A 14676-nucleotide genomic window follows, 5' to 3' on the forward strand; every position below is an offset into this window, starting at 1 on the left:
GTATATTTGTAATATACCTTTACTTAATGGGGAGGCTTGAAAATTAAAGAGATTTAATATGAGTACAATTACTTACTTTTTGCAATTAATGACTATCCAATTTCACGTAGTCATTTTTTTTTTCCCAAAAATAGAAAAAGTTTATAATTGTTTCACTGTTATAATATCTCCCTTTTTGTTTTGTTTATTATTTTCTTGCAAAGAAAAATTCCGTATTTCTTCTACCTATAATTAGATAGAAGATAAAGAGCCTACAGATTAATGACAATACGTAGACATCATTAATATTATTTTTCAACGGCCATCTTCCTTCCACAACGACGAGCAACAAAAAAGGTGTTATTTTCTTTATTTAATTTTTTTGTAAATATAAAGTAAGGTTAGCCTAAAGCTATTTTTTAACCTCATATTTTACTTTGCCATAAAGAAAGAGCAAAAAGCAATTCATACTTTTTCTATATAATTACAATCAAGCATGAAGTATTTCCACGGTTGAAGAAGGTTTATCAGTTTTAAAAAATATTCAAACTAGCGATAAAATATTCTTCTATAGGACAAAATCAAATAAACACGAATAATTGAAGCCCCTATCATGGATAAATGATTGCTACTAAGGGTCATGCTTAATTTAATAATGATATTAAAATGGTTTCACACTATAAAAGAATCTTGAAAGGAGGGAGAAGTCATCAATTTATTGATACACAATCATCAAACAGCACACTAAAATCCAACCCTCAACATGAACAAGGAATTCAACAAGAATCTCTTCATGAACTCCACCAACTGTTCTGAAGTCCGTGGACATTTGAGTGGACAGCAACTCCCTACCTGGGTTCAAGGAGTTCTCCTCTACAACGGTCCCTCTGGAGGTCTTTGCAACACTTCTTCTAGAAATAGTGACTCTGGTTACTCATCCGTCTCCAGAAAGCACTGGATGGATGGACTCTCCATGATGAGTTCCTTCAAAATCCAGGAAAAGGGAAAATACATCACTTTTACCAAAAAGAATCTCAGATCCGACGAATACATTCGTGAGCATAAGCAAGATAGGGGCTCAGGCAATCAATTACCCTTTTCCTCTTCCAACATTGAGTACAGCACTCAAATGGTAGATTCCAATAACTACCAAGTCTCAATCTACCAATCACCTGGATCCATGAGAAGAAATATTCATAGTTTTAAAGGTGAGGGCTCAATGTCCAAATACAGATCCAGCAGTATGGAAAAACTCATGATGGATGAGGAAGCTAGAGATAACTGCAACTCCTCTTTCTACCAATTCGGAGATCTTGTACTTGCAACGAATGAGACTTCCTTTGAGCGTATTGTTGATCCTGATACCCTGGAAACTGGTGATCTCATTGATATGTCTCACTTATTTAACATGAAGAGTGTTCGTCCTCTCAAGGATCACAATGGAGACTATTACAATTTGACTGCCTCTGTTGTGACTGGGAACAAGTATCATTTCATCAAGTTCAAGAGGCCATCTCCTGAAGTCAATTACAAGGGAGATAATTTCCCCACTGAAACTAAATTCATCTCGACTATTCCTTCTAGATTTCCTCATCATATTGGATACTTTCACTCCTTTGGTATGACAGACAATTACTTGATCTTCTGTGAACAGCCCATGGTATATGATGTAAACAAACTCAAGCAACACAAGGCTCAAGGTAAATCCTTTAGAGACTGCTTGGAATGGATGCCCGGAGAACGCAATCATTTCTACATTGTGGACAAGAACACGGGTCGCAACATTGAGATCAACTATGTCACTGACAGATCCTACTTCTTCTTTAACTTTGTGAACTGCTATGAATCTGGTGAGCACATAATTGTGGACATGCTTACCTATGATGGTCCTGAGGTCATGGATTCAATGTGGGTGGAAAAGTTAAAGTCTTCTGGATCTGACTTTTATGGAGAAAGCTCCACCTCTCGCCTTATGCGCTTTGTTTTGCCACTAAACTACATGGAACAAGGATTCGACTTGAACTTTGGACAATGGAATGAAGCCACTGCTATTCGTAGTAATGACATGATCAACATCCGCCCCAAAATGATAACTCGAGAGTATGGAATGGAGAGTCCAAAAATCAACCCCCACTTCAACTTCCGTAGATACGACTATACGTATGTTGTTGGGTGGATTCATGGTCTCAACCCAAGAAACAGTTTCTCCAACTCTATTACAAAAATTGATGTGGATACTGGAATGACCACAGTCTGGAAAACTGGCGATGAGTTTGAGCATCCAAGTGAGATTGTATTTGTTCCCAATCCCTCTGGGTCCTGTGAGGATGATGGTGTTATCATTTCTTGTGTTACTAACTCCAAAGATCGTCAAGGAAGCTTCTTGGTATTTCTCAACGCACGCAACATGCGTGAAATTGCAAGAGCCAACTTTGATGAGCCAATTCCTTTTGGATCTCACACTCACTTTGTTCATAGGTTCTTTTAAATTGAATTAGATGTATCTATGTACTTATATGGTGTAATTTTCAAGTTTAATTATCAAATAAATTAGGATGTGGAATATTACCTAAAATATGTTTCCTTCTACTAAATTTTCTTTTAAATTTAGGCTGAAATATCTTAATTGTTTATCCTTACCAGGCTCAGTCCCAGCAGTAAATGGCTTGGGAAAGGGGCTAAATAAATCAGGAAAAAGGCAGGTACATATTCAAAATATGCACGAGTGCATTGTCTTGAGAATATTTTTTTCTTATTTAAGTTTATTCTTGTTTTTTTTTTAAAGGTATATGAAATTTACTATTTCCGTTTTTTGTCATGATACTGGTACTATAAAGATGAGAGACAGCGGGGTTTTATGGAAAAATTGGACACTTTCGAATTCTTATACCATTAGAATTTTCAAATATAAGCAAAACAATATTGAATTTTCATTTAAAAATTAAAGAGTCTTTTTCGTTTGCTACATTAAATCACAAAAAAAAAGTTATAATTTCGCTACTTTTTTTCCTTTGTATATTTCCATTAATCAACAAGTTTGTTTTTTTTTGTACTCACCAATAAAAGAGGGAAACTGTTGTTGTAGCCGATGTTATTCAAATTAAATTTTTGAAAATGCAATGCACTTCAGTTTTTTAATGATAGGATTACAAAAGTAGGCCGATATTTGCATTTCATACATACAAGGCCACTTTCGCTCCCCCCTCGTTTGAGACTTGATCTTTGCATTCTCTATTGCTAAATTATGTATTTTTCTATAGTTTATTTTTTTCTCTTTTATATCTTTATATCTTTCTCTAGGTATTGTTATAAAATACATTTGGTCGTGTAAGGAGCACATTATATCGATATTTATTATTTCAAATTTTATCTAGGGTCAAATATTTTATATTCTGGGAAATGGTTTATAGATTAGAATTGTTATCGTATTTTGTTGTATATTATTTTTCATTTAATCGGAAAGATTATCTTAATCGATTTATTGATATTATGAGTTTGAATCCCACAAGTGTTAAGAACTTGTAATAATTTAAAATAATTACTTTAAACTTTTGTTATTAATTTTATTGATACTCTCAACTAACAAGGAAATCCTACCACCTCATCATGACAATTTGAAGAATATTTTGTAGGAGATCAGCTACAATCAGCTGTAACAAGGGAGGAGGAAAAAAGTAAATACAAAAGGACATTGGAAAGAATTACTCCAATGTCGATCCCCAATTCTAATCTGTGTCCAACAAGGACTTACAATTAAAACTAATGATCATAAAAAACTTTTATACTCTTTATAATCCCAAACAAACGTTCAATCAGGTTTTAATATAATTGAATCTATATAGGAAAGGAAGTTCACTACTCAGGAATTAAATAGTAATGACAACTGATAAGGAAAAGAAAGTTCATTCTTCTGATAAACAATTCAAAAAAAAAAAAAAAAAAAACAGCTAAAAGATTTACACGATTTACATCACTATATATGTACACGCCTGAAATATTTCATTGATACGACTACATTGTCATTTCTTTAGCCAAAATATACATCTGGGATTACTATATAGAGTGAACTTGTTTTCATATATTCATACAAGCAGACGGACAAACAAAACTCCATTGGTATAAATATATTTAACTATCTAATTGTGAAAAATAACGATGATGTTTATGAACAAAAAAAAATTGTGCTAAATACAAAATACGTTTTGTTTTCAACTTTTTTAAGAAGATTATCATTTTGAATCTTGTTTATAAATTAACCAAAATTTCAAATTGTAAATTTGTTTTTTAACGTGTTTAGAAAAAAATTATACCTTAAAAAATACAGTATGTGTCAATGAGAGTATGAGAAATAAACATTTATCCCACTCCATATTTAGAAAAGACATAAACAAGAATGACTCAGATGTTGATTTTTTTTTTTAATTTATTGAATAAATATAACCCTTTGACTTCAGAGTACAAAAGAAAATTAACTTAATATAGAAAAAAAATTAGAAGTTATCCATTTAATAAAACAAACAAACATTTACTATAAAAGGGTTACAGATTAATATAAAATTTGAATTTTTTTGATTTTCCTATCTTTTTAAAAGACACAAGTAAAATGGTATTGAAGTAAAGTTCATTAGTTTACATATATAGTTGATGAAATTCCCAATCATCTATTCCAATCCAACTGGAATGGTGTTTGTTTAGATCTGCAGATATAAATTAGCCAAAGAGTTATTGCAAGTGTTGCTTTCAATTTGTATTTGGGGTTTCCTCCAATAGAGGGAGCGACGAGCCAGTCTGTGGGTAATAGTTTCTATCCATACTCTTGTGTGATGAGATTATCAACCATTTTTATAATCAGATTCACTTTTGACAATAGTAGAGAATATGCTATGAGATTTATACTGAGGTCTTACGATCCTCAATTCTACTTTGATTCCATCAAGAACTTAAAATTATATTTTACTAGCAGTAGTACCCGGTATTGGCCTGAGTTATTAGGCGTCAACGAACATAAATATTTGACTTTAATAACTCCATAACAAAACCAGGGTGTTATTTTCGGGTTCTTAAATTACGAAACTACTCAACCACTACATTTTAAACTTCAAAGACTCGAATTTTAAATTATTAAAAGAAAACAAAGGAGAACTTGAGAAAAAAAACCACCGGCAAGTACAACAATACTCGCGCTTGTATTTAACATAAATAATTATAAAATATTAAATAATTTATATAAGATTAGTCGGATGATTTTTTTTTTCTTCCTTTCTCTCCCCCTCCCTCAATCATTAAATATATTTTTCAAATGTACTCATTAACACACATTTCTTAATTTCTCTCTCCTCCCTCCACATCAATCTTCTCTCCTCTCGGTCAACCTTGTCCATTTGAACTCATTTTGTGCAGCCAAAGATAAACGACTCGTGGGAAAAACATTATTGTACTTTGCTACAGACAACAAACACTGCAATTTGATTACAACTTTCGAGGTCACTCGCTCGAGATCGCTGGCTCCCCCAAACCCATACAAAAGTTCGTGGTTCGATGGCTTCCTACCAAATTTAACCCTAACTAATTTATTGTATTATATACTTCAGGGCGCTGCAATCCCTGAAATTATGTGGTATTGTCTTGCCAAGAGATGTTGTCCCTAATAGTCGATGTAGCCACTTTGAAGGGGTACCCATCTTTTTCCCTTTTTGGATGGAATGAGTATTGCAAGAGTTGATTCTTCAGCATCACCAATAGAAGATGAACCCTTCTTGCATGTAACAATCTTCCACTGTCACTAACCCCAAATTATTCTTCACTTTTTCAGGTAGATATATGGCATATGGTCAGAGTCGAGATCCCTTGACCTTTATGATTTTTAGTGGGCTGAACTAATTTGGTACTTTTAATATTGATCCAGGGTTTGAAAACCGACTAAAGTTCGTTCCAAATCAGTTTAGAAAAAAATCACGTAAGATCGAACCGATAAAAAGATCGATCTTAGACCGAGAGTAAAAAAAAAAATGTTATGGTGGGTTTCATTTTTTTTATATTCATTTCCTTGCATTGGTGCCCTAAGCCTATAGTAAGCCAGTATGCTCTTAGGGATTCAATGGGAACGCAATTCATTTCTCTCATCGGCGACCACTGTAAACAATCAGGATACTTTTTACCTTCAGCTTCTAGTATCGCCCTCTTCTACGGGAACGTTATATGTGGTGCCCTCTTCCTCCAAGATAATAAAAGGAAATACCACTAATTTTAAGTCAAGCATTCCCAAGCCATTCCGTTTCTTGGTAGTGGACAAACGACTCGTCCCAACCGTTTTTGGGAGCCGAACGAAATCAATCCCTTTATTCCTCCAAGTATGGCATAATGTCTCATCATATGGTGTACATCTCAGGATGTGGTTTAAAATTTCATCAATAGATTTGCTAATAATGCTATCTATATTCTTTAGGTTTTTTACACTATAGAATTTGATGGAGATGGTATTCCCCAGGATTGTTGCTTTTTCCAATAGATTGAAGTAACATAGATTTTGAGGAATTGTTGTCATATTCGTAAGCATCTGAGATTTAGATGTATTCACCCTTAAACCAGATCTTTCTCCGAATATTTCCAACACTTCTCCTAGCATCGACGCTTGGGAGTCAATATTGCAACCACTAAGAATGACAGTTCCATTATCTGCATACAACAGGTTCGTCACTTTTTCCCCTCCAATATTTGCACCTCTAATCTCGGCATCTAACATTTTTTGTAGGCGACCGACAGCTAAATGAAGAAACATCGGACTCACAAGATCCCCTTGTCTCACACCGCGCTGCAGCCTTACTGTTGTGGACTCTTTTTAACATCAATGATTGCTTTTCTATTATCGATTCGAACTTTACAGTTGTATTTCGATCAGATGAATGATATAGTTAGGAGAAGAAGAAAAAAGGAATAATGATAAAGATAACTTCTTTATCATGTTATTTATAAGTAAGGAGAAGGAGTAAGGAATCACGTATCTGGGATATTGAGTCTATTTCAAAAGGACTCATAGACCAGTGGCATGTTAATTAATCATAATTGTGGCCTTAGTTGAGGCTTTAAGAAAATTGAAAAAATCTTCATCGATAGAAAGAATGGAATATTTTTTGATGAATCATAGCTCTTGTCGGAAGATGGGGGATAGCCTTTCATTTCTCCACCGTATCTACTTTTACTATCAACGAGATTAAATAGCTCACGAAGTTGCATCTCTTTTCTTGGATTAATTTCACTTGGCCTTAGTCTTATCCAGGCAGCACTATTAATATACATGGAGAGTGAATGTCTTTTAGAAAATACATAGGTTGATATAAACAATCATCTTTAGTATATCTACGTAGCAAAGAAAACTGCTTGATTTGATAAAAGATAATAATCTAATTAATTATTCGACTAAACGACTTTTTATTTGTGAATCTATCTCATGTTCATATATTCAGGAACAACGTTCGTTTGCCAAGTGGAATCCATATATTCGTCTCCTTTCGTCTCCTTGCCTCTTTATTCGTTAAGGACTCATAAACTTATTTAATATTTTAGATGAGGATCGTAAAGAAATTCAACCTTTGGAGTATACTTTTTAATGACCAAGGACTGACTCACGAAGAAATTTATGAGATCATATTATGATCAGTCTCACATCAATTAATATAATATAGACTTTAATCAATTCATGAATTAGTTTTTAACCTTAGAGTGATACTGATGATTGTTTCCTCCATTTAAGGATTTGTGTAAGGATTATGTGTTTACTACTATTCAACAAATAATATATTTTATAATTTTACAGACCTATTCAATTAGAGAATAATAATCAAGTTACATACAAAAAATTTGTATTTATGTGTATTTCTGAATGCCCAATTAAAAACATACCTAAAATATTATTCTATTTTTTATTTTACTATATTATTTTAATATATATCTGTAAGGAACTCAATAAATAATTAGATTAAAGCTTTTGATTTTGTGGTATATTTTTTTATGACTCTTTTCTTTGACGACTGTACTTGGCTGTTAATTTCCAAGGTATGACTTTTGGTGAACAAATTAAACATTTTGTAGGGTATTATATCTAAGGACTTTATCTATTTGAGTAACTTCTTAAGGAAGTTGCTTAAATAGTAACCGTTTCCACATTTTGATTTCATTTTCCACGTTACATTCTCTGGTTCGTTGATAATTATATACATTGTAGCAGAAAACATCCACCAGTTAAGGAATTGGAGGCACGAGACATCAGTTCTACTTTAGCCTCATAAACTTAAGGGTTTGTTGAATGTCAATTCTCTCTAACAACTTTTTATATCTCTAAATTTTATCATTTTCTGAAATAGTATGTTTCTTGCATTACATAAAGGGGATTCGCATTCCAAATAGTTTTTACCCCGATTTTTTTATTAAGTCTTCTCTATTACTTTTTACCAAGTAGACATTTATCACTTTTTAACTTCATACACCGAATATGATGCATGGGAAGTGGATATCCTAATTCATATAATATGAATTGACATGGTCTTAGAGTTTTAGATAGTTTATATCTATTGCAAATTATTCAGTCCTTTGTATATAGTTTGTTCGAGACAACTTTACCAATATTTAACTTTTGAACATACTATAAAATAATTAACTTTTTTACTCTTTAATAACAAAAGCACAACTCTTTTATTTAAGGAGTACACGGATAAATTAATAAAAAAGGACAAGAAACATACTTATCCATACAAAAAGTAAACTCCAGAAAATAATAAAATAGAATGAAGTCAAAAGTTAGTTTTTGAAAAAAGTAACTTTTGAAGAAATACACATAGTCTGCTATTACATATTATTTATGCCTAAAAAATGGGGCATTACAAGCCTGTGCCGTAGTTTGTGAAAAATAATTAATTATTTTAGAAAATAAAAGTAATTGCTAAAAAGAAAAAAGTGGACATAGAAAGAAAATGTGCAAATAAATATGGGAAAGACTCCAACGTCAAGTATTAAATTATAAAGCAATGGAAAAATTAAAATACATGAAAAGCATTGCCTTGAATCTTCACACATTTTACAATTAGTTATGTCTATGTACGTTATGTGTCTTCTTCTTTTAAACATTAAATATGTAATCGTTATTTTAGGAAATGAAGGATATAAAATCATCTTATTAAAATATTTAATTTATATGAGTTATAACAAATGACTTGAGAATATAAAAAACTAAACATAAGTTTCGCTCTTCCAGAGCTGAACTATAAAATTAGGTATAAATAGATCGCACATAAATAAAATAATGCAAAATCACGTTAAATAAAAAGTAAGTGTTAAGAGATAAAAAGTCGTACTCCACAACGTTAGAGTAAAGAAAACATGGTATGCTCCGGCGCTGATGTTTTTCTAATAAACACCGATCCAAACAAAGTTGACAAGATAACCCTCTTGATTGAGCATGATTGAGAGAGACAGAGTTTCAAGAGAGGGAAAGGGTTTCTGGAGAGAGACAGAGTAAATTCAGGAAATATAAAAAGGAGATCTTTGATTGAGAGATACTTCAGCATGATGATTTTACCGACCATCAGAGAATACAAGAAGTATACTATATAACATAGGAGTTTATTCTAATACAAAATAGATCAACTAAATTCAGATAAGAGTTAAAGACGTCAGGAATCTTTTTCGTCCACAGAGTTGACTATCAACCCTTATCCGCATATTTCATCCCTTTAAAACCTCACTAGGCGATTTACCACATTCAAATAAAGGAATCTCGATATAGAAACCATAAATATATAATATTGTTTAATTGATGAGTTAAAATTCTTGGTTATGAGGCAATATTCGCTAAGGCATTCAACTGAGGGTAATACAGAAATAAATACAACACTCCCCCCCTAACTATTTTCATGTTAAGTAGGGTCGGAACTTCGAAATCCTGAGCTTGCATCCTTAGTCCTGTCAAATTGTGTATCGAAATACTCTTCCTCGCCAGTTTCTAACCTCTAGCACTGGATCTCCCTCTCATTCCAGTAACTTTTCATCATCTCACTCCACTTCTCCTCTTAAGCCGTTAGTGGTAAGTCAACCTCACTCTCAGCACATTGGAAGAACCTTTTCCCAACACGATGATTAGGACCACTGATATTTAACATCTTAATTCGAGCCACTAAAAGATATCGGTCATTGCGTTGCTTGAAGAGTCAGACTCCTCCGGCATAATATGAAAACATTGAAAAAGGCTCAAGGCAGACATACTGCTTACACGAAGTAAGCAGAACGGATCCCATGTCCATCAAGAACAGAAATTAAGAAGTGCTTAAAATCCACAAATTTATGTTAATTGTTGTTATTCGACTATTTAGTGATGATACGGTCCTTACTTTTGATTGAAGGTAATTCTTATATAATATGTATATATGATACCCCAAAATGATACCACGCCAAATAGAAGCAAGCTGAAATGATCCGCGCTGAAAAAAGGCTCCTCTTAAAAGATGTACACTAAAAAAAGTGTGCCAAAATGAGTGGACACGGGTCTTTCCATAAATAATCTAATAATAAAAGAGTTGTAAGAATGACTCTATCTTAAGTGATTTAAAATAAATGATTAATACAAAAATTGAAACTGACAATTAGATAATTATGAATAAAATTGAAGCCCCTATCATGGATAAATGATTTCTTTTAAGGGTCAAATATAATTTAATAATAATATTGAAAAGCTTTCACACTATAAAAAGCCTTCAGAGAAGAGAGAAGTCATCAATTCATTGATACATAATCATCAAACCACATACCAAAATCCAATCCTCAACATGAACAAGGAATTCAACAAGAATCTGTTCATGAACTCTACCACCTGTTCTGATGTCCGTGGACATTTAAGTGGACAACAACTCCCTACCTAGGTTCAAGGAGTTCTCCTCTACAACGGTCCCTCTGGAGGTCTTTGCAACACTTCTTCTAGAAATAGTGACTCTGGTGACTCATCCGTCTCCAGAAAGCACTGGATGGATGGACTCTCCATGATGAGTTCCTTCAAAATCCAGGAAAAGGGAAAATACATCACTTTTACCAAAAAGAATCTCAGATCCGATGAATACATTCGTGAGCATGAACAGGCAAGTAGCTCAAGACATCACTCAACCTTTCCCTCTCCCAACATTGAGTACAGCACTCAAATGGTGGATTCCAATAACTACCAAATCTCTGTCTACCAATCACCTGGCCCAATGAGAAGAAACATTCGTAGATTTAAAGGTGAGGGGTCCATGTCCAACTACAGATCCAGCAGCATGGAAAAACTCATGATGGAGGAGGAAGCTAGAGATAACTGCAACTCCTCGTTCTACCAGTTCGGAGATCTCCTACTTGCAACGAATGATACCTCCTTTGAGCGTATTGTTGATCCTGATACCCTGGAAACCGGTGATCTCATTGATATGTCTCACTTATTTAACATGAAGAGTGTTCGTCCTCTCAAGGATCACAATGGAGACTATTACAATTTGACTGCCTCTGTTGTGACTGGGAACAAGTATCATTTCATCAAGTTCAAGAGGCCATCTCCTGAAGTCAATTACAAGGGAGATAATTTCCCCACTGAAACTAAATTCATCTCGACTATTCCATCTCGATTTCCTAATCATATTGGATACTTTCACTCCTTTGGTATGACAGACAATTACTTGATCTTCTGTGAACAGCCCATGGTATATGATGTAAACAAACTCAAGCAACACAAGGCTCAAGGTAAATCCTTTAGAGACTGCTTGGAATGGATGCCCGGAGAACGCAATCATTTCTACATTGTGGACAAGAACACTGGTCGCAACATTGAGATCAACTATGTCACTGACAGATCCTATTTCTTCTTTAACTTTGTGAACTGCTATGAATCTGGTGAGCACATCATTGTGGACATGCTTACCTATGATGGTCCTGAGGTCATGGATTCAATGTGGGTGGAAAATTAAAGTCTTCTGGATCTGACTTTTATGGAGAAAGCTCCACCTCTCGCCTTATGCGCTTTGTTTTGCCACTGAACTACATGGAACAAGGAATTGACTTGAACTTTGGACAATGGAATGAAGCCACTGCTATTCGTAGTAATGACATGATCAACATCCGCCCCAAAATCATAACTCCAGAGTACGGAATGGAGAGCCCAAAAATCAACCCCCACTTCAATTTCCGTAGATACGGCTATACATATGTTGTCGGATGGATTCATGGTCTCAACCCAAGAAACAGTTTCTCCAACTCTATTACAAAAATTGATGTGGATACTGGAATGACGACAGTCTGGAAAACTGGCGATGAATTTGAGCATCCAAGTGAGATTGTATTTGTTCCCGATCCCTCTGGATCCTGTGAGGACGATGGCGTTATCATTTCTTGTGTAATTAACTCCAGAGATCGTCAAGGAAGCTACTTGGTCTTTATTAATGCGTGCAACATGCGTGAGATAGCAAGATCCAACTTTGATGAGGCAATTCCTTTTGGATCTCACACTCACTTTGTTCAGAGATTCTTCTAATTACAATTCTAAATGTGATAATTAACTTGATTATTAAAAAAAAATATACTCATTTGTATATTTAGGTATTCTTAAAGCTACATTGAAATAAATATTGGTTACTAAGTTGAGATATGTCCAGTCATTCTTGATTACTTGATTTGATACTATCCCATTATAGTTCATATAAAGCATACAGTGTATGTATTGGGCAACTTCATTTACTGTAATTGTTGGTTGGAGAATTGTCCATTTTTAGCGGTGTGATATCTCCTGATATAATCTAGGCGTAGAGAACTTAGACATTTTTCCAGATACTTAAACGATTTTTATCCCTGTAATTTTTATCCACTAGGTGTTATTTCGAGCGGATGATTCTTCCAAGCTTACCCTTTTATCTAACATATTTTTAGTTCTTCACAAGTATTCACTCCATTCTCACAAGTTTCATTTTTTTTTAAATTTATCCTTCACGTTTGTATTTCTTAATGACTCTTTCTTCTCCTTGTTAGAAGGTTCCTGGATCGTTCTTCAATCCTTAGTTGAGCGGGTGTTGTGGTATATAAATTGATTTCCTGTAATTCCATTAATTTTATGGGAGATTTTATTGTCTTCTAGCAAATTTCGAGAAACATTTACATTTTCTTTGTATTTTCGTGAAGGAGGCTGACCATCGGTGAATGGTCATAAATATGGTATAGCAAGGTTTTTAATTTGTCAAGCATTTCAGCCGTTTGGGGTGAAACTATAATGTAATCAATTCAACTTTTAATTTGAATACGTAATTTTCTATGTATTTATAAAAGTTGTTACGAAGGTCGTAGTTCTTCAAGGCGGTTACTTAATTAAGTATTTATTATCTTCTCTTTATTTGCTATTTATTTGGGATTCTAATTGTACCCTTGGTCCACTGGATAGTAACAAGAACGGATCTTCATTCATAAAGTGGTTCAATTACGAACACTTATATTGTTGTAGGAATCAGTGATTAGAGATGTTTGATCACAAAAAAAGTTAAGAATTCTTTGTTAATGATGATTTGACTTGACAGTATGCCTTTATTGATGTAATTAATTAATTACAGGGGCAAGACCATATAAAAAATTTAAAATAAAGTACATTATTTTTGTCAAAATAGATCATTCTTAGTTAACTTGTACATTCTCTTTGATCCCTTATTTCAAATATACAATTTTTTTCAAAAATCTAAAACTATTCACAGAAATAAAAAAATAAAAAATTTGGAAAGAATTAAAAAAAAAACCCATAGCTATTCTTAAAAAGTTTTATAGGAAAAAATTTCCAAAATCCATAATAGTTCCAAAAAAAAAAATAATTTTTGGAAAATAATGTCAAAAATCCCTACCTGCTTTCCAAAAAAAAAATAAAAAATCGACAAAAAACATGTCTAATATTTGAATTTTTAAAACCAAAAAATTCAAATATTAAATTTTCCGGAGAAAAATTAAAAAAATAATTCACAGAATATTTAATTAAAGTTCATATATTATCTTGTTTTCTTGCAAAAAGCAAAAATTTCTTATTTGTTCTAATTTATCTAGAAAAGTAGTAAATAGTTATAAGTATACATAAGAATCGAAAAAGCTCAAAATCGAGAATCTTAAAAAATTATGTATGAAATATATCACAATTAAAAAAACTGTTGAAAGTGGGAATGGAAATCAAGAATCCATATAATGATGGCTTATGCTCTAAGACTGTTAAAAATAATACTAATACAAATCTTTTAAAGTAAAAGTTAAGGTTTAAATATTTGTCACAAATTTAATACTTTTAATTATTCTCTATAATGTCTATCACTAGATGTTATTCATTCCCAATAAATTGAAGTTAAGACTTAAACTAAGTATATATTTAATTGAATTATTAATTTGTTATCCATTTCCCACGGTACATGATCAACTCAAAATCTGTATTATAGAGTTTGTACAAAGCAGAGGGGATCAACGCATTTGCATTTTGAATTAGATCTCCAAGCAAACTTCCAGTTGAGATTTTTTCATCCAAAATTTTAACCGTAAAAGCAGTATGGCGATTTGCTATCCCCAGGATATTTGAAATTGTGCCGTGAACTTCTTACCATCTGCTATACTGGTAAGAGATTTTAAAATACAAACTCGCTAAGACTCCGATAGCACAAGGGCATCCAAACACATGTT

At 33.0% G+C, this 14676-nt stretch overlaps 3 protein-coding genes across 3 annotated transcripts; all 3 read left to right on the forward strand.

The window, feature by feature from the left end:
* Positions 1-742: 742 nt before the first annotated feature.
* On the forward strand, positions 743-2467 carry LOC121117825 (beta,beta-carotene 15,15'-dioxygenase-like). Its single transcript, XM_040712370.1, has one exon. It carries the CDS (start codon positions 743-745, stop codon positions 2465-2467), a length of 1725 nt encoding a protein of 574 aa, XP_040568304.1.
* An 8521-nt stretch (positions 2468-10988) lies between these two features.
* On the forward strand, positions 10989-11954 carry LOC121117914 (beta,beta-carotene 15,15'-dioxygenase-like). Its single transcript, XM_040712478.1, has one exon. It carries the CDS (start codon positions 10989-10991, stop codon positions 11952-11954), a length of 966 nt encoding a protein of 321 aa, XP_040568412.1.
* Positions 11955-12028: 74 nt separating this feature from the next.
* On the forward strand, positions 12029-12517 carry LOC121118008 (carotenoid-cleaving dioxygenase, mitochondrial-like). The gene has a single exon (XM_040712578.1). The coding sequence runs from the start codon at positions 12029-12031 to the stop codon at positions 12515-12517; it is 489 nt and encodes a 162-aa protein (XP_040568512.1).
* The last annotated feature ends 2159 nt before the right edge of the window (positions 12518-14676 follow it).

Source organism: Lepeophtheirus salmonis, chromosome 1, assembly GCF_016086655.4.
Source record: "Lepeophtheirus salmonis chromosome 1, UVic_Lsal_1.4, whole genome shotgun sequence".
NCBI lineage: Eukaryota > Metazoa > Arthropoda > Copepoda > Siphonostomatoida > Caligidae > Lepeophtheirus > Lepeophtheirus salmonis.

Bases quoted from the DNA above. Each gene is read 5' to 3' on its own strand.
- LOC121117825 (XM_040712370.1), top strand. From the start codon at position 743: ATGAACAAGGAATTCAACAAGAATCTCTTCATGAACTCCACCAACTGT.
- LOC121117914 (XM_040712478.1), top strand. From the start codon at position 10,989: ATGGATGGACTCTCCATGATGAGTTCCTTCAAAATCCAGGAAAAGGGA.
- LOC121118008 (XM_040712578.1), top strand. From the start codon at position 12,029: ATGGAACAAGGAATTGACTTGAACTTTGGACAATGGAATGAAGCCACT.